The 18749-nt window shown below is 35.8% G+C and overlaps 1 protein-coding gene across 2 annotated transcripts in view; it reads left to right on the top strand.

The window, feature by feature from the left end:
* The window catches only part of LOC138703792 (alanine--glyoxylate aminotransferase 2, mitochondrial), a 54859-nt gene that overhangs the window by 32472 nt on the left and 3638 nt on the right, over positions 1 to 18749 (top strand). The window contains exons 2-8 of one of the 2 annotated variants that reach the window (XM_069831976.1): positions 2473 to 2561; positions 5692 to 5876; positions 11350 to 11477; positions 11575 to 11759; positions 14063 to 14260; positions 14355 to 14447; positions 15777 to 15998. In XM_069831976.1, coding sequence (XP_069688077.1) covers positions 2473 to 2561; positions 5692 to 5876; positions 11350 to 11477; positions 11575 to 11759; positions 14063 to 14260; positions 14355 to 14447; positions 15777 to 15998 — 1100 coding nt within the window. Of the gene's footprint in view, positions 1 to 2472; positions 2562 to 5691; positions 5877 to 11349; positions 11478 to 11570; positions 11760 to 14062; positions 14261 to 14354; positions 14448 to 15776; positions 15999 to 18749 lie in introns of both variants that reach the window. The other variant, XM_069831977.1, reaches the window with a different exon arrangement.

Here is an 18749-nt window from a genome sequence, read left to right as displayed (position 1 = left end):
ATTTCCTGTAGAAATCGTAGCATAAATCTGTTTTTCATCTTGATTTTCAGACAATAATAATGTCATTATTGTTAATGTTTATTATTATTATCCTTATCTCTGGCACTAGGCATTAAATGTTTATCAGCCGCCACTGATGTACAGTATACCTATTTACAAGTACAGGTATGTGAGAAAATACTTTTAGAGAAAATAGTTGTGTCGTCATATCATGACTAATAGTAATAATAATAATAATAATAATAATAATAATAATAATAATAATAATAATAAATGGGTTCTAAAATGAATATCTTTCGAGACAGGAGTACTCGTTCAGCAAAATCACAGAAGATGCTAAATGTGATTTACATTAAAAATGGTGTGTGGCTGTGTTGGGGACATGGCCGCAGGTTTTACGTGAATACGTCTGGATTAAATCGACAGTCTAAATGAGTCTTTTGTTTCACATCGAAATCAGTGTGCTAGTACATCAGAGTCGCGAGATATACTGCCCGATAAGTTTCGTCCACGACCAAAATGGCCGCCAATCGCCGCTGGCCCCTACCCACGCCTCGCGTATTCGCGGCTAAAGTCATGCTCGCATCGTAGTCGTATACCTGATCGAACGAGAGCAGATTTATTTCAATCGTGATATCAGTCACGAAGTTATAGTGTTGAAATGAATTGCCCTGCAAACATTACATCGTCGGTCTGATTTTAAAGACTTATTCACGTCAAAAAAGAAGCATACAATATTCTGAGAGGTGATGGTAATAGTCAAAACATGAATAAACGTCTAATAAACATGAGTTCTAAAAGTAATATCTTCCGAATTATAAGTACCGGTACTTGTTCATCAGTATCATAGGAGATCTCTAATGTGATTTTCACTGAAAAAAAATTTCAATATTTTGAGAGGTGGTAGTATTAATCAAAACAAGAATAAAAGTCGTATAAACATGGGTCCTAAATTAAATTTTGTGCGGAATAAAGGCCTTTAAAATTAGTATTTTAAGACCAGTGTATCTTCTAATGTGAACTCTTTGCTTATTTCTTATTGGATATACAGTATCATATCGCAAATACAGTAAACAAAATCATTCCCTAAGTATACTCATATCTCAGAAAATATTAATTTCAGGACCCATGTTTATTATACTAAAAATTGGTCTGTATGAAATCAAGAACATTTTTTGCTACATTGTTTCTTTTAAGTTTCTAACAATACTAGTGGCTTGTGCAGCAAATGCTGCAAACTAAGTTCAATAGACGTTCAAATAAACATTTTTCAGATTTATTTTCAATAAAGAATAGTAGACATTTTGAAAGTTATTTGCTTCCATAATAATGAAACATACTCCCTCTGAATGTTTTTTTTTTTATGCCAAATACTTTTTCTTGAACCTATCCACCTTCAGGTTTTGAGTTTCAACGCGAAAACGCAAGTAACAATGTCAAGACGATCAGTGGGTTTTTCATGTGGGGGTAAAGCAATAGCTATTTCAGGTCATTGTGGATTGTAGGTGAAAGTTAAAAAAAGTCAGATTTGCTATGCTTTCGAACAATAGACATAGCATCTTGGTATAGGTGCTGCATGTAGAGCTTGAAATGTTGAGGGTAAAATAATTTTATCCTACTAAGAGATCTTGCTGAAATGATCGGGAGACTACAAAATTTTCTAGGCCTCTTATTTTATCAGTAAGTAATATCGTTTTTCCTTAGGAACTGTAATTTTTGCACTCTCTCGAGCCAATACTGAATCTACACCACACCACCATTAAATATATGAAAAAGACCCAACCCCACTTGATTAATAACTATAAAAATATTTGATTTTTAATAACAATATTATTATCTTACGCAAGTTTTATAGTTTATATATTAACATCATGGCATTAACTATAATAATAATAAATTTCTAATTGTATTAATATCTAATAATATCATCAAACCACCTCAAGGTTTGTAGATTTTAATATCCAATACACAGCTGTACTCAGAAAATTACACACCGGAGAATCAGACCTGTAAATTATTTTAATAAGTCTTGAAGCTTTTAATAACTAATTGAATTTGAATTCTAAATATGTCAGCAATCCTGCAAGTCATGGCCTTCGTGTAATAGCCTATTGTTTATTGTAGTGTGTTTTTTGTTTTATTTTGAAATGCAATTAGTTCTCAAATCTGACAAAAGATGGATTTTGGAAAATAGGAAAATTATGTAGGAAAACTGACATTTCACTGAAAACTACAATTATCTGAAAAAACGTTAGGTTCCAAGCTTCAAAATGAGGGGTAATTTATTAAAATCCGTTCAGCCGTTTTCCCGTAATTTCCATTACTGGTACCCGTTAAAATTATATATATCTAGATTATTATTATCGGGATCTTAGGAATAGGACGAAACGGCCCTAAGCCAGAATGTTCACGATGATTAACACTTACTACAGTAGTGTAGGTATGACATTTGAAATATTTTCTATTTTTCAGCTTTTCAGGCATTGACGAAGACTTCACGATTCTTATCTCAGGATGTGCCTCAAATTCCAAACTGTGAATATGAACCTAAAAAATATACGGTACGTATATGTGTTTGTGGGTACCGAAAATATGTGTTCAATAATATAAAATATTACACACATTAAAGACCACTTTCATAAGGAATTTTCTTATATGATATTAAGAAACAGTAATTATGCCAATATAAAAGTAAAATATTGCACGGTAAATAAATATGATTAACTACACAGCACTCTGCCCACCAAATCTTCCATCTAAGATGCTGTACTTTTCTCCTCCTCACAGTAAATAGAATATGGTACTTAGCAAAACTAAAAGCCTTACTTGCTCTACTATGATCAGTTAGTAAGTACAGTAGAACCCCGATTATCCGTCACTCTATTAACCAATTGACGGATTATCTGACTGTCTCTCACTTTTTTTTTTCCTTCAGAAACATATGAAGTACTACTTTACGTTATATTAGTACGTATTTTTTCTAGAGAGTGTTACTACATGCCTTTACACAGTATGGTCTACTCAACTTCTGTATTGACGGATTATCTGACTGTCTCTAGTTTTTTTATTCTCTCTCTCTTTTTTTTTCCTTCAGAAACATATGAAGTACTACTTTACGTTATATTAGTACATATTTTTCTAGAGTGTGTTACTACATGCCTTTACACAGTATGGTCTACTCAACTTACTTACTTACTTACAAATGGCTTTTAAGGAACCCGAAGGTTCATTGCCGCCCTCACATAAGCCCGCCAGCGGTCCCTATCCTGTGCAAGATTAATCCAGTCTCTATCATCATACCCCACCTCCCTCAAATCCATTTTAATATTATCCTCCCATCTACGTCTCGGCCTCCCTAAAGGTCTTTTTCCCTCCGGTCTCCCAACTAACACTCTATATGCATTTCTGGATTCGCCCATACGTGCTACATGCCCTGCCCAGGTCTACTCAACTTCTGTATAAAATATACTCCGGAATATGTATGATAAGAACTTTCTTGTGTTAAATTTTAACGTACCTTGTTAACATGTTTCGACCTATTTTCGGTCATCTTCGGAACTGGTCATTGTTGGTGTTGGCGCCTCTTGTTTCCTGTGTGGGTGCGTTCGTAGTGTAGAGTCAAAGAGTGTATGTGTTTTGAAATTGAGTTGTATGTTGAGAATATCGTTGGGGTGTGTTTTCGTGTGTCTGTATATTTCATATTGTTCTAGTATGTTGAGTTTCTGGCTTTTTGATTGGATGTGCAGTATTTCCATGTCTGTGTTGATGTCTCTGTAGGTGTGGTTGGCATTTGTGATGTGTTCTGCATATGCTATGGCTGTGATGTGTTCTTTGTAACGTGTTTCAAATGATCTGCCTGTCTGTCCTATGTAGAAGTTGTTGCAGGTGTTACATTTGAGTTTGTATATGCCTGTGTGGTTGTATTTGTTTGTTTGTGTGTTGAGATGTTTTTGCAGAGTGTTATTTGATCTGCATGCGATGTTGTAGTTTGATTTCTTGAATGAGGTTGCAATTTTATGCAGAACACATCACAAATGCCAACCACACAGGTGATGTGGTTGATATGTACATCTATTATCAGGCAGTACATCTCACTTGACAATGTGTGTCGGAGGAAGAACAAGTGTTTTATGTATCTGAAGTCTGACTAGTGTAATATGTAGCTAGTCGGTGATGTATGCAACAGAGGGGAAAAGGAACTGGCCACCCTACCCCATTATCTCCTGGCCTAGTTGTCTCATAAATGGTGTCTTCTTGGTATCACTTGTGAGGTTCGGACCTGTCTTTGGACAGTTGACTAACGACTATAACTCGTACAAACACAATAACACTTTATTCTTTACTTATCTTCCGATGGCACACTTGCAACTACAAGTGATATTCTCAAAGCTTAAACTGAAAGACAGTGTGAATAAGATGCAAATCTAGTCTTTCAGGTGAAGCTCCCTGTAAAGCAGATTTGAATAATTTCAAGGGAAAAATTGTTCCGGGGCCCACGTGAGTTGTGTGGATATAAAGGGAAAAGTTGAGACGGTGTCGGGTGGAGTTCCCGGGTAGCTCAGTGGTAGAGCGCTGGTACGTTCAACCAGAGGTCTCGGGATCGATACCTGGCCCCGGAACAATTTTTCCTTTGAAATTATTCAAATCTGCTTTACAGGGAGCTTCACCTGAAAGACTAGATTTGCATAATATATACGTTACGTGTACGTTAACAGAAAACCACAATTCCAAGTCACACAGAGATTGTGTGCACTCGTTGTGGGTCTCTGGCGTTTCGTCAGCCCACGCGAGTTGTGTGGATATAAAGGGAAAAGTTGAGACGGTGTCGGGTGGAGTTCCCGGGTAGCTCAGTGGTAGAGCGCTGGTACGTTCAACCAGAGGTCTCGAGATCGATACCTGGCCCCGGAACAATTTTTCCTTTGAAATTATTCAAATCTGCTTTACAGGGAGCTTCACCTGAAAGACTAGATTTGCATAATATATACGTTACGTGTACGTTAACAGAAAACCACAATTCCAAGTCACACAGAGATTGTGTGCACTCGTTGTGGGTCTCTGGCGTTTCGTCAGCCCACACGAGTTGTGTGGATATAAAGGGAAAACTTGAGACGGTGTCGGGTGGAGTTCCCGGGTAGCTCAGTGGTAGAGCACTGATACGTTCAACCAGAGGTCTCGAGATCGATACCTGGCCCCGGAACAATTTTTCCCTTGAAATTATTCAAATCTGCTTTACAGGGAGCTTCACCTGAAAGACTAGATTTGCATAATATATACGTTACGTGTACGTTAACAGAAAACCACAATTCCAAGTCACACAGAGATTGTGTGCACTCGTGGGTCTCTGGCGTTTCGTCAGCCCACGCGAGTTGTGTGGATATAAAGGGAAAACTTGAGACGGTGTCGGGTGGAGTTCCCAGGTAGCTCAGTGGTAGAGCGCTGGTACATTCAACCAGAGGTCCCGGGATCGATACCCGGCCCCGGAACAATTTTTCCCTTGAAATTATTCAAGTGTGAATAAGACCAATGACCATCCTGGCTCTATACTGGCCAATTTGTTTCTTGGGGTTTTTGGTGTGAGAAGCAAAGCAAAAATGGGAAAGTTACAATCACTGTGAAGAAAATTAAATTGATTATACGTTGATAATACCAGTACTGATTTTTAAAACGTGTAATTTAACCTTTGTTCTTTAGGGCCCAACTTATGAGCAAATAAAAAAGATAAAGGACAAGCATCTTATAACCCCTTTTGGAACAGCATACAAGGAACCTCTTCTACTTCATGATGGGAAAATGCAGTGGCTATTCGACCACACTGGAAAGAGATATCTTGATGTGTTTGGTGGCATCGTCACTGTCAGTGTGGGACATTGTCATCCGTAAGATTTGCTTTAATATTACTTAAAAAAATATTAGGTAATTTCCTAGTACCCGGTACTCATTACATAGGTCGTTTTTGTGTTTACACAGTGGTTCCTTTCTGAAAGGAAAAACGATAAAAATATTTTCTTTTGTCGGAAATGAACTACAATCTAACCTAACCTAACCTAAGAATACATTATTATAGATAACGATAAAAATATTTTCTTTTGTCGGAAAAGAACTACAACCTAACCTAAACTAACCTAACCTAAGAACAGATTATTATAGATAACGATAAAAATATTTTCTTTTGTCGGAAATGAACTACAACCTAACCTAAACTAACCTAACCTAAGAACAGATTATTATAGATAACGATAAAAATATTTTCTTTTGTCGGAAAAGAACTACAACCTAACCTAAACTAACCTAACCTAACCTAACCTAAGAACAGATTATTATAGATAACGATAAAAATATTTTCTTTTGTCGGAAATGAACTACAACCTAACCTAAACTAACCTAACCTAAGAACAGATTATTATAGATAACGATAAAAATATTTTCTTTTGTCGGAAAAGAACTACAACCTAACCTAAACTAACCTAACCTAACCTAAGAACAGATTATTATAGATAACGATAAAAATATTTTCTTTTGTCGGAAATGAACTACAACCTAACCTAAACTAACCTAACCTAACCTAAGAACAGATTATTATAGATAACGATAAAAATATTTTCTTTTGTCGGAAAAGAACTACAACCTAACCTAAACTAACCTAACCTAACCTAAGAACAGATTATTATAGATAACGATAAAAATATTTTCTTTTGTCGGAAATGAACTACAACCTAACCTAAACTAACCTAACCTAAGAACAGATTATTATAGATAACGATAAAAATATTTTCTTTTGTCGGAAAAGAACTACAACCTAACCTAAACTAACCTAAGAACACATTATAATAGATAACGATAAAAATATTTTGTTTTGTAGGAAATGAACTACAACCTAAACTAACCTAACCTAAGATCACATTATTATAGATAACGATAAAAATATTTTCTTTTATCGGAAATGAACTACAACCTAAACTAACCTAATCTAACCTAAGAACACATTCAAAAATATATTACAAACTGACTAGAATCACATCTAGTAACAAACTATTAAAATTCTTTTCAGAAAGGAACCACTATGTAAATATAAAAATGACCTATGTTACGAGTACCGGGTACTAGGAAACTACCAAATATTAATTTGATAGAGCCAGCTTTATAACTCATTCTGGCACACAGATGTTCATATTTTTTGCCATTCATTTAGCTTAGCAGGACATAAGAATGACACAAAACAACATATTCTTGAGCATTGACAACTAGAAGCATACAATGTGCGAGTGTAAATCATGTCGAAAGAAAAAGGACATTTCTGCAATAGAATTAATAGCTTCTCAGCCACTCAATAAATGCGCCTTCTCAAGTAGTATGCTTAAATCAAGAGAAGTAATTTTCATATAGAAAAGAACATGAAAATGGGTCCTTCCAGGACTTTCTCCTTCCTAACGCATTGAAACTTCACAACTGTTTCAGCGAAGTCGGCCATGAATTAGTAAAAACAATTGAATGCAAACATATTGTTGTTTATGATTCATTTATTAATCTGAGAAAATTTATTCCATGAAAGAAAAAGTTAAAATTATTAAATGGTATTATACTGGAAACCAGAGAGCTGCATTAGAGTTAAATCGCTCGCTTGAACTCGGTCGAGTGTCGCATCCTCGAGTGAGATACGATCGGTCGTGATACGCTCGTAATAAATAGAAGCACAGTACAAGGTCATCTCACCGACATGTCTTATCTTGTATGGAAGGCGACAGATAAGATATACATATGTTTTGCTCACACGGTAAAAATAAGGCTTTATTTTCTGCATTTATGACAAACGTTTAATGGAACAGTCAATGGAACGTACCAAAACAGGAACATGAAGTTATAAATAAAATACTATGAAAAAGTTCGATATACAGTTATTATTGCTAATTAATAATTATTCAATATTTGATTTACCACATATATAATATGATAGGTCCATACATAGTGTTCCGCCTATATACTGCGACAATGTAGAAACGTTTTACAAAATATTATTGATATAGCAGTAGATTAATAACGATATTAGTACAGAGATAACGTCACAGAAAATATAATAAAACGAATAATCATGCTGCACAACTGTTACAGACGCAAAGATTGATACACAAATTATTATTATTATTATTATTATTATTATTATTATTATTATTATTATTATTATTATTATTATTATTATTATTATTATTATTATTATTATTACTAGAAAACTTGATACAGTTCTTGCATTATCGTGATTGTGTTCTCCGTTTAAAATAATTACATTTACATCCAAGGAGGGCAGCACTGCTACTTACAGACCTGTTACTAAATCTACATATTACTCTGTGAAAAGATTTATTAAATCTACATTCTCAGACTTCAACAAACAAAATTTGATAACACAATCTCAAGGGAAAAAATGGAACTCTCTGCATCATAATCCACAGTTAATTTCCGATTTACCACGAAAATCGTCTGTAGCTGCATTTAGATTGGCAACAGGTCATGATTGTTTGGCCAAACACCTGGATATAATTGGAATATATCAGTCCCCTAACTGCCCATTGTGCAACTCGAACCAAGAAATGGATTCGGAACACCTCAAAATCTGTGCTTCAGTGGCTGACCATGATAATATCTTTGAAAAATATTGGGGAGTGCAAGAGGTCAAATGACTTTATTGTCAAACGCCTGGCATTAGAAAACAACAACAACATTTACATCCAATAACATCTATCAGATGTGGCAAAAACAAAATCACTCCTGTGGGGGGGGGGGGGAACATTTACCTACAACATTTATATTACATTTTAAAGCAAGTTTTGTAGTTGTACTATGGAGAGGTTAGTTAAACACTGCAAAGTTTTAAAATGATAAACATCTATGATGTTACCACACAGTTCATCACTGTAACAAGAACGAATGTCTAACGCTTGGCTTATACCGTTTGAGGATTTATCGCTCATGACAATTTTACCCATCGTGCATGTGCGCTACCTATCGGATTATGCTATGAACTACTTGGTGCTCGAGCGAAAACGTCCGATGCAGACCTCTGCTGGAAACAGTGCACTTATGGTTTATTCCAGGAATCTGTGGAGTAGAAAGACGAAACAAGACCTCTGTGCAAGTGGTATATGACAGGGCTAGGGCCAATGACATTGGCATTGCTTGAACGAAGTGAGCAATAGCTTTGAGAGAGGGAATCATTTCTATCTGAACTCTACTCTAACTTCTACCACGAGCATCTTACCCCTTAGCGGCCTCGAATCGAAAAAATCGAAAAATCGAAGGAGAATTGGGAGGAAAATTTAAAAGGTACGCAAAACGCGTCCTTGCCACGGGTTGGGGGCTGTACAAAACTAAATATGTGAGCTCCAAGCCTGTTGGCCACTAGTCTCACTCCGGGTTACGCTGCTCCCCTGAGGGAGCTCTAGAAAATTTTGAAGGGGAAGCCGAAATTGGACGTAACCTCTTAGGTACCACATACGCGGGGGGGGGGGGGGACTGACTTTGATCAATTGATCACGGAACGGGGCGAGGAGGAGTTGGCTGGTGTTTGCCGTTAGAATAGCAAGACGCCGTCATCTGTTATTCGATGACAAAGCACGTGAAGGCCGTCGGAAGAAGCGCCGTGAAATCTAATCTGCAATTTGAGAGTTCCCTGTCCTTTCAATTTGCGACTTATTGAGTGACCTCGTATATTTAATAGACTATTTATATTATCCGAACTTGGGCATACATCGTTTATAATAAGAGTGGAATATATATGGGGAAGGGCATATAGGTCCGTGGCCCATTTCTTATAGGGCTCATCCCGACATTTGTCTTACGCCTGAGGAAAACCACGGAATACCTTAGGCGAGATGAGTTGTCTCATGTATAAGAGACTAGCCAATTTGGCTATTATGTAGGAGGTGATTGCTGTCATGAGCCTTGTTGAATCGTCTCAATTTTGAGACAAGCCATTTGGCTATATGATGGCTCAATTACGAAGAGGGGGAGAGATGTAATTAGTTGATTAATTTAAGTAATTAGGGAGATTAATGGGGATATGAGTGCAGGTCCGTGGCCCATTTCTTTTAGGGCTCATCCCGACATTTGTCTTAGCGCCTTAGGAAAACCACGGAAAAACCTTAGGCAGGATGAGTAGCGGCCTCGAGCTGATGCTGCCCACAATATACTCCGACATAGATAGACTTCGTCCCCAGATGCGTGGAGTTACTCTACAGATCCCTGGGATGGACCATAGAGTATGTGAGATAGGCACAGATGCATTATAGGGGCCAATCTCCTTATTGGTTAAATGGTATGAATGCTACTATCAATATGAATTGTTGTTATAATCGACATAAAATATGTTGCCAACTTCTAACTTAACAGTCAGTTTTATAGTGTTGACTTGTAGCTACTTCAAAATGGAAATAACTCCAGTAATAGTAAAACATATTTTCCCTGGACCAAAAATGTAATACAAACTGACTAAAATCACATCAGTAGTAACACACTGTTTAAATTTTTTAATTTAATTTTTTAATTTGGTAGCATTTAATGCTTATCGAATATCGAATGCTAAAAACGCTAATCGAACCATTACTTCCGCTGCCCTTTTTTTTGTGTATAATGTGTGATGGATGGCCCCTATAATGCATCTGTTCCGTAAAAAATGAATTCACACTGATGTCGCATTCAATTGTTTCCCCTTTAAATTTTATCATAACTGGTTGGATCCTAAACTATTTTGTTTTAAACACAAATATCAGTTATCCATGACCTACTGTAATTAAGTTTTCATTAAAGATGATAATAACTTTTTAATTTTAATTAATTCCAAACACACTCATAATAAAAATATTAATTTAATAAAACAAATAGATGCAGAATTTTTTGTCTACAAAAAACTTTAATGACATTTTCTTCTATAATAATTAGGGGAGCTAATATAACAGAATATAAATTTTAGCATTGAAATCCCTATGGTGCATGTTCCAAGTCACCACCCTGTATTTATGAATAATATAATAAATAAATATATATATATATATATATATATATATATATATATATATATATATATATATATATTCTTTTAGAGAATAGTGTCTATTCTCAGGGTTAGTCCAGCTGTTAGCTCAAAATGTAATCAAGTGTCCTGTTATTTTTATCACCCTTTCCAAGATGCTACAATTAAAAAGTTACAATAAATTTAGTAACAAATACAATACGATATAGTTTTATCATTTGTGTTTTATGCGCCGAAATAAAATTATAAAAATATCAAAATATGATGTAATAATACAAATATAATTAATGAAATTACGCTTCTTTTTAAGAAACATGTTATTTTCATAGGAAGGTGAATGAAGCAGCAATTGAACAGATGAAGTCAATATGGCACACCACAAATATTTATTTACAACCAAGACTGCATGAATACGCTGAGAAACTTGCATCTAAATTCCCTGGTGATTTGAAGGTAGGTACTAACTTACTCGTACAACTGAGTAGGCCTAATTTTAGAGAAAAATAAGTTACGCTCTCTATTTCAACCAAATTATATTTTACGTTCGCAGGTAGTTTACTTGGTAAATAGTGGCACAGAAGCAAATGATTTAGCCATTTTACTAGCTCGACTGTACACCAAGAACCTTCATATTATCTCTTTACGAAACAGCTACCATGGTGTAAGTGCTATCACTATGGGAGTTACTGCCCTCTCCACTTGGAAACATAATATTCCAGTATCTCCGGGATTACATCATGTAAGTATCGAATAGTCAAAGAACAGAATGTACTTGTATCTAAGTTCATTAAACAGATGAGTATTCAAGGGTGGTACCAGCAGGGGAGCTATAATGGGTTTTTGCATCTTCTACATGATATCGAAAGTATTGGTAAAACTTATTTCAGAACTCTTCCAAATCAATTTAACATTTTTCCATTGGTATGAAAGGGGGACTATTCTTAAGCTTTGGTTTTTGAGAACCACTCTCCTCTCAAGATAGTTTAAAAATTCTATTTTTTTCACTAGATAGATCAAAACTTGAATATTGCAGTACTGTATGGAACCCCTATCAAATTAAATATATTAACAAAATTGAGAGTGTTCAAAAAATCATTAGATTTTTGTTTCTTAAATCATTTGGTTACCATCCCTCCTGGAATAATGAAAGTAGTATTTCGTACTCATCTCTTTTGTCTCTCTTTAATTTTGAAAGTTTGCAACACAGAAGAAATAATATTGATATAAAATGCCTCCATAATTTATTAACAAGTTCTGTGAACAGTTATCTACTGTCTAGGATGGCGTTTGTTGAGTTTTGATGAAACAGTCCTCAATTTATGGACTTCTTCCATTGTTCTGGTACAATTTCCTTTTTCCAAATAGCAAGTACAAGATTATAAATTTCGCTAGATAACAAGCTTGCACCCTCTTGTGTAGGCTATTTTAGTAATAAATATTAAACTGTCAGAATAAATTTTACTGGGCTTAATTTAATATTTTGCGGATGATTTGCGATTTTCGATATTTCGCGGATGTTCGTGCATTAATTACGGCGAATTATCGGGAATCGACTGTATATGGATCATATGCAGAGACTAAGATGATGGAAGAAAAGAGGGAAGGTTGGACATTAAAATTTACTAATAGGAAAATATATGCTAGTCAGTTAAATGTATTTTCGCCAATGCCGGGTACTGATTGTATGATCATTTAATATTGGTATCTTTCTCCAGAAGCAATGCACCATAATTGTAGACTTTTTGCTGCCATAACATTGCCAAGATACACAATAGGAGGCAATCTACAACACCAGATGGTTTATGGTGGTGGTGGTGGTGGTGATGATGATTAATGAAGCAATTGGTGGAAAGCCAGTAAAGGAAACGGGAGTAGTACCACAGTCTAGTATATACAGTCACGAAGCTCAATACGTAGTAAATATGCATCCATAGATAGTTGCTAACCACTAGGATTGCTACTATCGCCTCATTACAGACATTGCGAAATAGTACCTACACAGTCTATTGTTTCTAGTACCCTCATAAACTCCGTCTAGAAGATCGTAGGAAAACCCACTGTCTTTCCTTTCTCTTTCACATATTGCATTTCTCCACTCCTGTCTATCTTGCGTCTCGTTTTCAAAATTTATCCATCCATCATAACCTAGACACACGATCACAACACTCCTCAATATTATCCATTCCCTCCCACCGAACATCCTCATATTCATCTTCTTTCACTGTGGCTGTTCCTCGACTTTGGAATTCCCTACCGAGTAATGTCAGGGACTGTCAGACATCAAACCAATTTAAGAATAGGCTAACGAAATATTTTTCTAACAATTCTTGTTAATAATAATAGCTGTTTCAGGTTTCTCAATGTTTAATGGTTATATATATCACAGATAAATATCTAAATTATTTCATTATTATTATTATTACTATTATTATTATTATTATTATTATAACTATTTCTTACCACTGTTTATTATTGTCACACTAACATTACTTATCCAATTTTCATTATTTACTTTCATGTTGTTTTGTGGTCTAGATATTAAAGTAATAACTATGTAAGCAATTGTATTCAATTAGAATTATTAGAGTCTGGCTGGGCGGAAGAGAAGGCCTACTGGCCTTAGCTCTGCCAGATTAAATAAATAAATAATTATTATTATTATTATAAACTCAAGCTTCGTGACTGTATATACTAGACTGTGGTAGTACTCTGGAAAAACCTATAACCAAGCACTGCCTTTGTCCACCACAAATTCCACTTAGACTCACTAGGATTCGAACCCCGGATACCTGTGTTAAAAGTTGACGTTCTAGCCGTTCAGATAACAGTGTGCCAGTTAATTAAACAGAAATGCAGAAATTTGTAATGTAGATTTTCAGAATAGACACACGTAACAACACATAACAAAATATCTTAAGTCCAATGGCATACAGACAAATAAAAAACTCATTGAAAGGTATTAAAAGGTGACAACAACAAATACAACGATCCAAAATGTTAATAAAACGTGAAATGTCTTACTGATTTCATGTCTTACCTTAGGCTATGAACCCAGATGTCTACAATGGGTTGTGGGGAGGTCTACACTGCCGAGATTCACCTGTGCAAACCACGCGGCACTGTGACTGTAAACCACCTGAATGTAAAGCTTGCGGCATGTATTACGACCAACTGGAAGAAATTTTCAAGTACTCTCTGCCTACAGGCAAAGTAGCTGCATTTCTCGTGGAATCAATTCAGGCTAGTATCTCTCCAACAGTTCAACATGTTAAGTCATACAACAAAGTTAAAAATAATTGATTCCTAAATACATGCCTTCTTCTTCTTCTTTCAGGGTGTTGGTGGAGTTGTTCAGTTTCCCAAGGGATACTTGAAGAAAGTTTTCGAACTCGTCAGGTTAAATGGTGGGGTTTGCATTGCTGATGAGGTATACATATAATTTTCTAAAGTACTTCATATTGATTATTTGATGCTTATGCTATAAAAGTTAATTGAATTTAAAGACAAACACTGTTATTGATTTTGTAAGTAAAGTTTGGTAGTACATTATCTTCAAGCATTTGAGTAGTCGCAAGAATATCAGTAAAGAGAGTTTTGATTATGTGGCAGACTGAGAGAAAAGGTGGACAACTAGAATCTCTGGATGACATGTAATATTTTTTATCTGAGATCAGGAAGATGATGTAAGGAATGATTTAAAAGTTACACCGACTAATAATTGTTGCCAATTCTAGTACTAATAGTATAATTTGAGTACCAATTACTTACTTACTGGCTTTTAAGGAACCCGGAGGTCCATTGCCGCCCTCACATAAGGCCGCCATTGGTCCCTATCCTGAGCAAGAATAATCCAGTCTCTACCATCATATCCTACCTCCCTCAAATCCATTTTAATATTATCTTCCCATCTACGTCTCGGCCTCCCTAAAGATCTTTTTCCCTCCAGCCTCCCAACTAACACTCTATATGCATTTCTGGATTCGCCCATACGTGCTACATGCCCTGCCCATCTCAAACGTCTGGATTTAATGTTCCTAATTATGTCAGGTGAAGAATACAATGCGTGCAGTTCTGTGTTGTGTAACTTTCTCCATTCTCCTGTAACTTCATCCCTCTTAGCCCCAAATATTTTTCTAAGCACCTTATTTACAAACACCTTTAATCTCTGTTCCTCTCTCAAAGTGAGAGTCCAAGTTTCACAACCATAAAGGACAACCGGTAATATAACTGTTTTATAAATTCTAACTTTCAGATTTTTTGACAGCAGACTGGATGATAAAAGCTTCTCAACCGAATAATAACAGGCATTTCCCATATTTATTCACTGTTTAATTTCCTCCCGAGTATCATTTATATTTGTTACTGTTGCTCCAAGATATTTGAACTTCTCCACCTCTTCAAAAGATAAATTTCCAATTTTTATATTTCCATTTCGTACAATATTCTCGTCACGAGACATAATCATATACTTTGTCTTTTCGGGATTTACTTCCAAACCTATCTCTTTACTTGCTTCCAGTAAAATTCCCGTGTTTTCCCTAATCGTTTGTGGATTTTCTCCTAACATATTCACGTCATCCGCATAGACAAGCAGCTGATGTAACCTGTTCAATTCCAAATCCTCTGTGTTATCCTGGATATACCAGTACTGGAGTCATAAATTATAACAAATTAATGTTCCTATAAATAAAAGTAATGTTTGAAGACACAATATTACACTGTAACACACATGACAATTTACTTCTACTAATTCTAGGTACAGACAGGATTTGGAAGAACTGGAGAACATTACTGGGGATTCGAAATGCATGGAGTCATGCCCGATATTGTCACCATGGCCAAGGGAATTGGTAACGGTTATCCCATGGGTGCTGTCGTCACTACACCAGCCATAGCTGACTCACTGAAGCAAGCTTTATTTTTCAACACATTTGGAGGCAACCCCGTAGCAAGTGCTGTTGGACTTGCTGTGCTACAAGTAACACCAACTTATTTACATATTTACTTTCAAGAACGAATATGTCAATACCTGAAAAATCAGTAACTTATCATCCACATAACATGTTAAAGAATATTATTCGTTGTTTTGTTCTGTTATTAGTAGACAGTAATAAGCAACCAATGAACAGAGTTAAACTGAGTTTCACTAGAAATACAGGGCATATCAAAAGTCCGGTAACACTTTCAATATTTTATTACACAAAAACTACTAATGATAGCACTTTCAAACACACGTCAGTTTAAAGTCAAACTCTCAAAGTTCGTTTTACACCTTACAGAGATTCAATGTGTGAACCACGAGTGACTCGGCAGATGTCCAAACGATAATCAAACTCTTCCCATACCCTTTTCAACATATCCTCTGTGACCGTGGCAGCAGCTTTCGAATTCTGGTTTTTAGTTCCTCTAAATCACGTGGCAAAGGCAGTACAAACACACGGTCCTTTATGTACCCCCATAGAAAAAAGTCACATGCAGTCATATCAGATGACCTTGGTGGCCATGTCATGAAACATTTGTCCCTTACTCCAGCACGTCCTATCCAACATTCACCTTTGCTGCCTGTTGTTGTAGCTGGCAAGAAAACTCGTAGCAGATGACGATGACTTATTCAGCCGCTTAATTTTCAGCAACGAAGCGACATTCCATACGAGTGGGAAAATTAACAAGCACAACTGTCGTGTACACAGAAACCTCACAGAATCATTGAACATGAGCGTGATTCACCAAAGGTGAATGTTTTCTGCGCGTTGTCACAACGAAAACTGTACGGACCTTTCTTCTTCATTGAGGCTACTGTGACTGGACATTCATATCTGGACATGTTGGAGCAATGGTTGGTGCCTCAACTTAGACAAGATCTCGATGACGATTTCATCTTTCAGCAAGATGGGGCTCTGCCACATTTCCACAATGCAGTTCGTGCTTACCTGAATACAGAGATGTCCGATAGTTGGATAGGACGTGCTGGAATAAGGGACAGATGTTTCATGACATGGCCACCAAGGTCACCCGATATGACTGCATGTGACTTTTTTTCTATGGGGGTACATAAAGGACCGTGTGTTTGTACCGCCTTTGCCACGTGATTTAGAGGAACTAAAAACAAGAATTCGAGAAGCTGCCACCACGGTCACAGAGGATATGTTGAAAAGGGTATGGGAAGAGTGATTATCGTTTGGACATCTGCCGAGTCACTCGTGGTTCACACATTGAATCTCTGTAAGGTGTAAAACGAACTTTGACAGTTTGACTTTAAACTGACGTGTGTTTGAAAGTGCTATCATTAGTAGTTTTTGTACAATAAAATATTGAAAGTGTTACCGGACTTTTGATATGCTCTGTACAGAATTTATGAACTTGCATTTACGACTGTACTTAATGGAAAGACCTGGTTTTATCGAATGTTTGTGTTGTTTTTAAACTGAAATGTAAAATAATCAATTGATGAGGCCACACCTCTTTACTAACTCATTCTGAAAGTTTTACATGTGCTAACTTTGTGTGTAATACAGGGTGATTCATGAGGATTTACCACCACTTATGGAGCTTATTTCCGAAGACATACTGAGCAAAAAATTTCTTATAAACATGTGTCCTAATCTCAATATTTTCAGAGTTACATTAATTTGAAGTTGTTTGTAAAAATACCATTATCCTTTAGTTTTAAGGGTAAAAGAATATTACAGATAAAGAATGAACTATTCAGGAGTATCATTTCTTTAAGTGGCTAGTATTCTGAAGCTAAAAATGTGTTGTGAATTCCATAGTTGCTTCGTACAATTATTTATTTATTTTTTTTTTTTTCCGATTTTTAACTACAAAATTATACATCTTGATTACACAACTTTTAACACTGTATCACTTCGGAATATGTATGATAAGACTTTCTTGTGTTAAATATTAATGTACCTTGTTAACATGTTTCGACCTATTTTCAGTCATCTTCGGAACTGGTCGTTGTTGGTCTTGGTGCCTCTTGTTTCCTGTGTGGGTGCGTTCATAGTATAGAGTCAAAGAGTGTGTGTGTTTTGAAATTGAGTTGTGTGTTGAGAATATCATTGGGGTGTGTTTTCGTGTGTCTGTATATTTCATATTGTTCTAGTGTGTTGAGTTTCTGGCTTTTTGGTTGGATGTGCAGTATTTCCATGTCTGTGTTGATGTCTCTGTAGGTGTGGTTGGCATTTGTGATGTGTTCTGCATATGTGGAGGTGTTTTGTAATTTTGTTATGGCTGTGATGTGTTCTTTGTAACATGTTTGAAACGATCTGCCTGTCTGTCCTATGTAGAAGTTGTTGCAGATGTTACATTTGAGTTTGTATACGCCTGTGTAGTTGTATTTGTTTGTTTGTGTTGTTTGTGTGTTGAGATGTTTTTGTAGAGTATTATTTGTTCTGTATGCGATGTTGTAATTTAATTTCTTGAATGAGGTTGCAATCTTGTGTGTGTTTTTGTTTTCGTATATTAGTGTGATGTATTTTTTATGTTCTTGTGTTTGTGTTGTATTCTTAAGTTTTTTGTGATTATGTTTTGTCTTTCGTATTATGTTGTCTATTATGTTGGGGTTGTATCCGTTTTCTTGTGCTATGTATTTGATTGTGTTCAGCTCTTCTTTGTAATCTTGTTTGTGTTGTGTGGGGTGGTTGGATGTGTTATGTATGTGTGTTGTTGTTGTTGTGGGCTTCTATAGACTTTGAAATAAAAAATGAAATATTTATAATGGCAATGG

Source organism: Periplaneta americana, chromosome 7 (assembly GCF_040183065.1).
Source record: "Periplaneta americana isolate PAMFEO1 chromosome 7, P.americana_PAMFEO1_priV1, whole genome shotgun sequence".
Classification (NCBI taxonomy): Eukaryota; Metazoa; Arthropoda; class Insecta; order Blattodea; family Blattidae; genus Periplaneta; species Periplaneta americana.
Note: the sequence above shows the minus strand (reverse complement) of the source record. Positions and strands in the feature narration are given on the sequence as shown.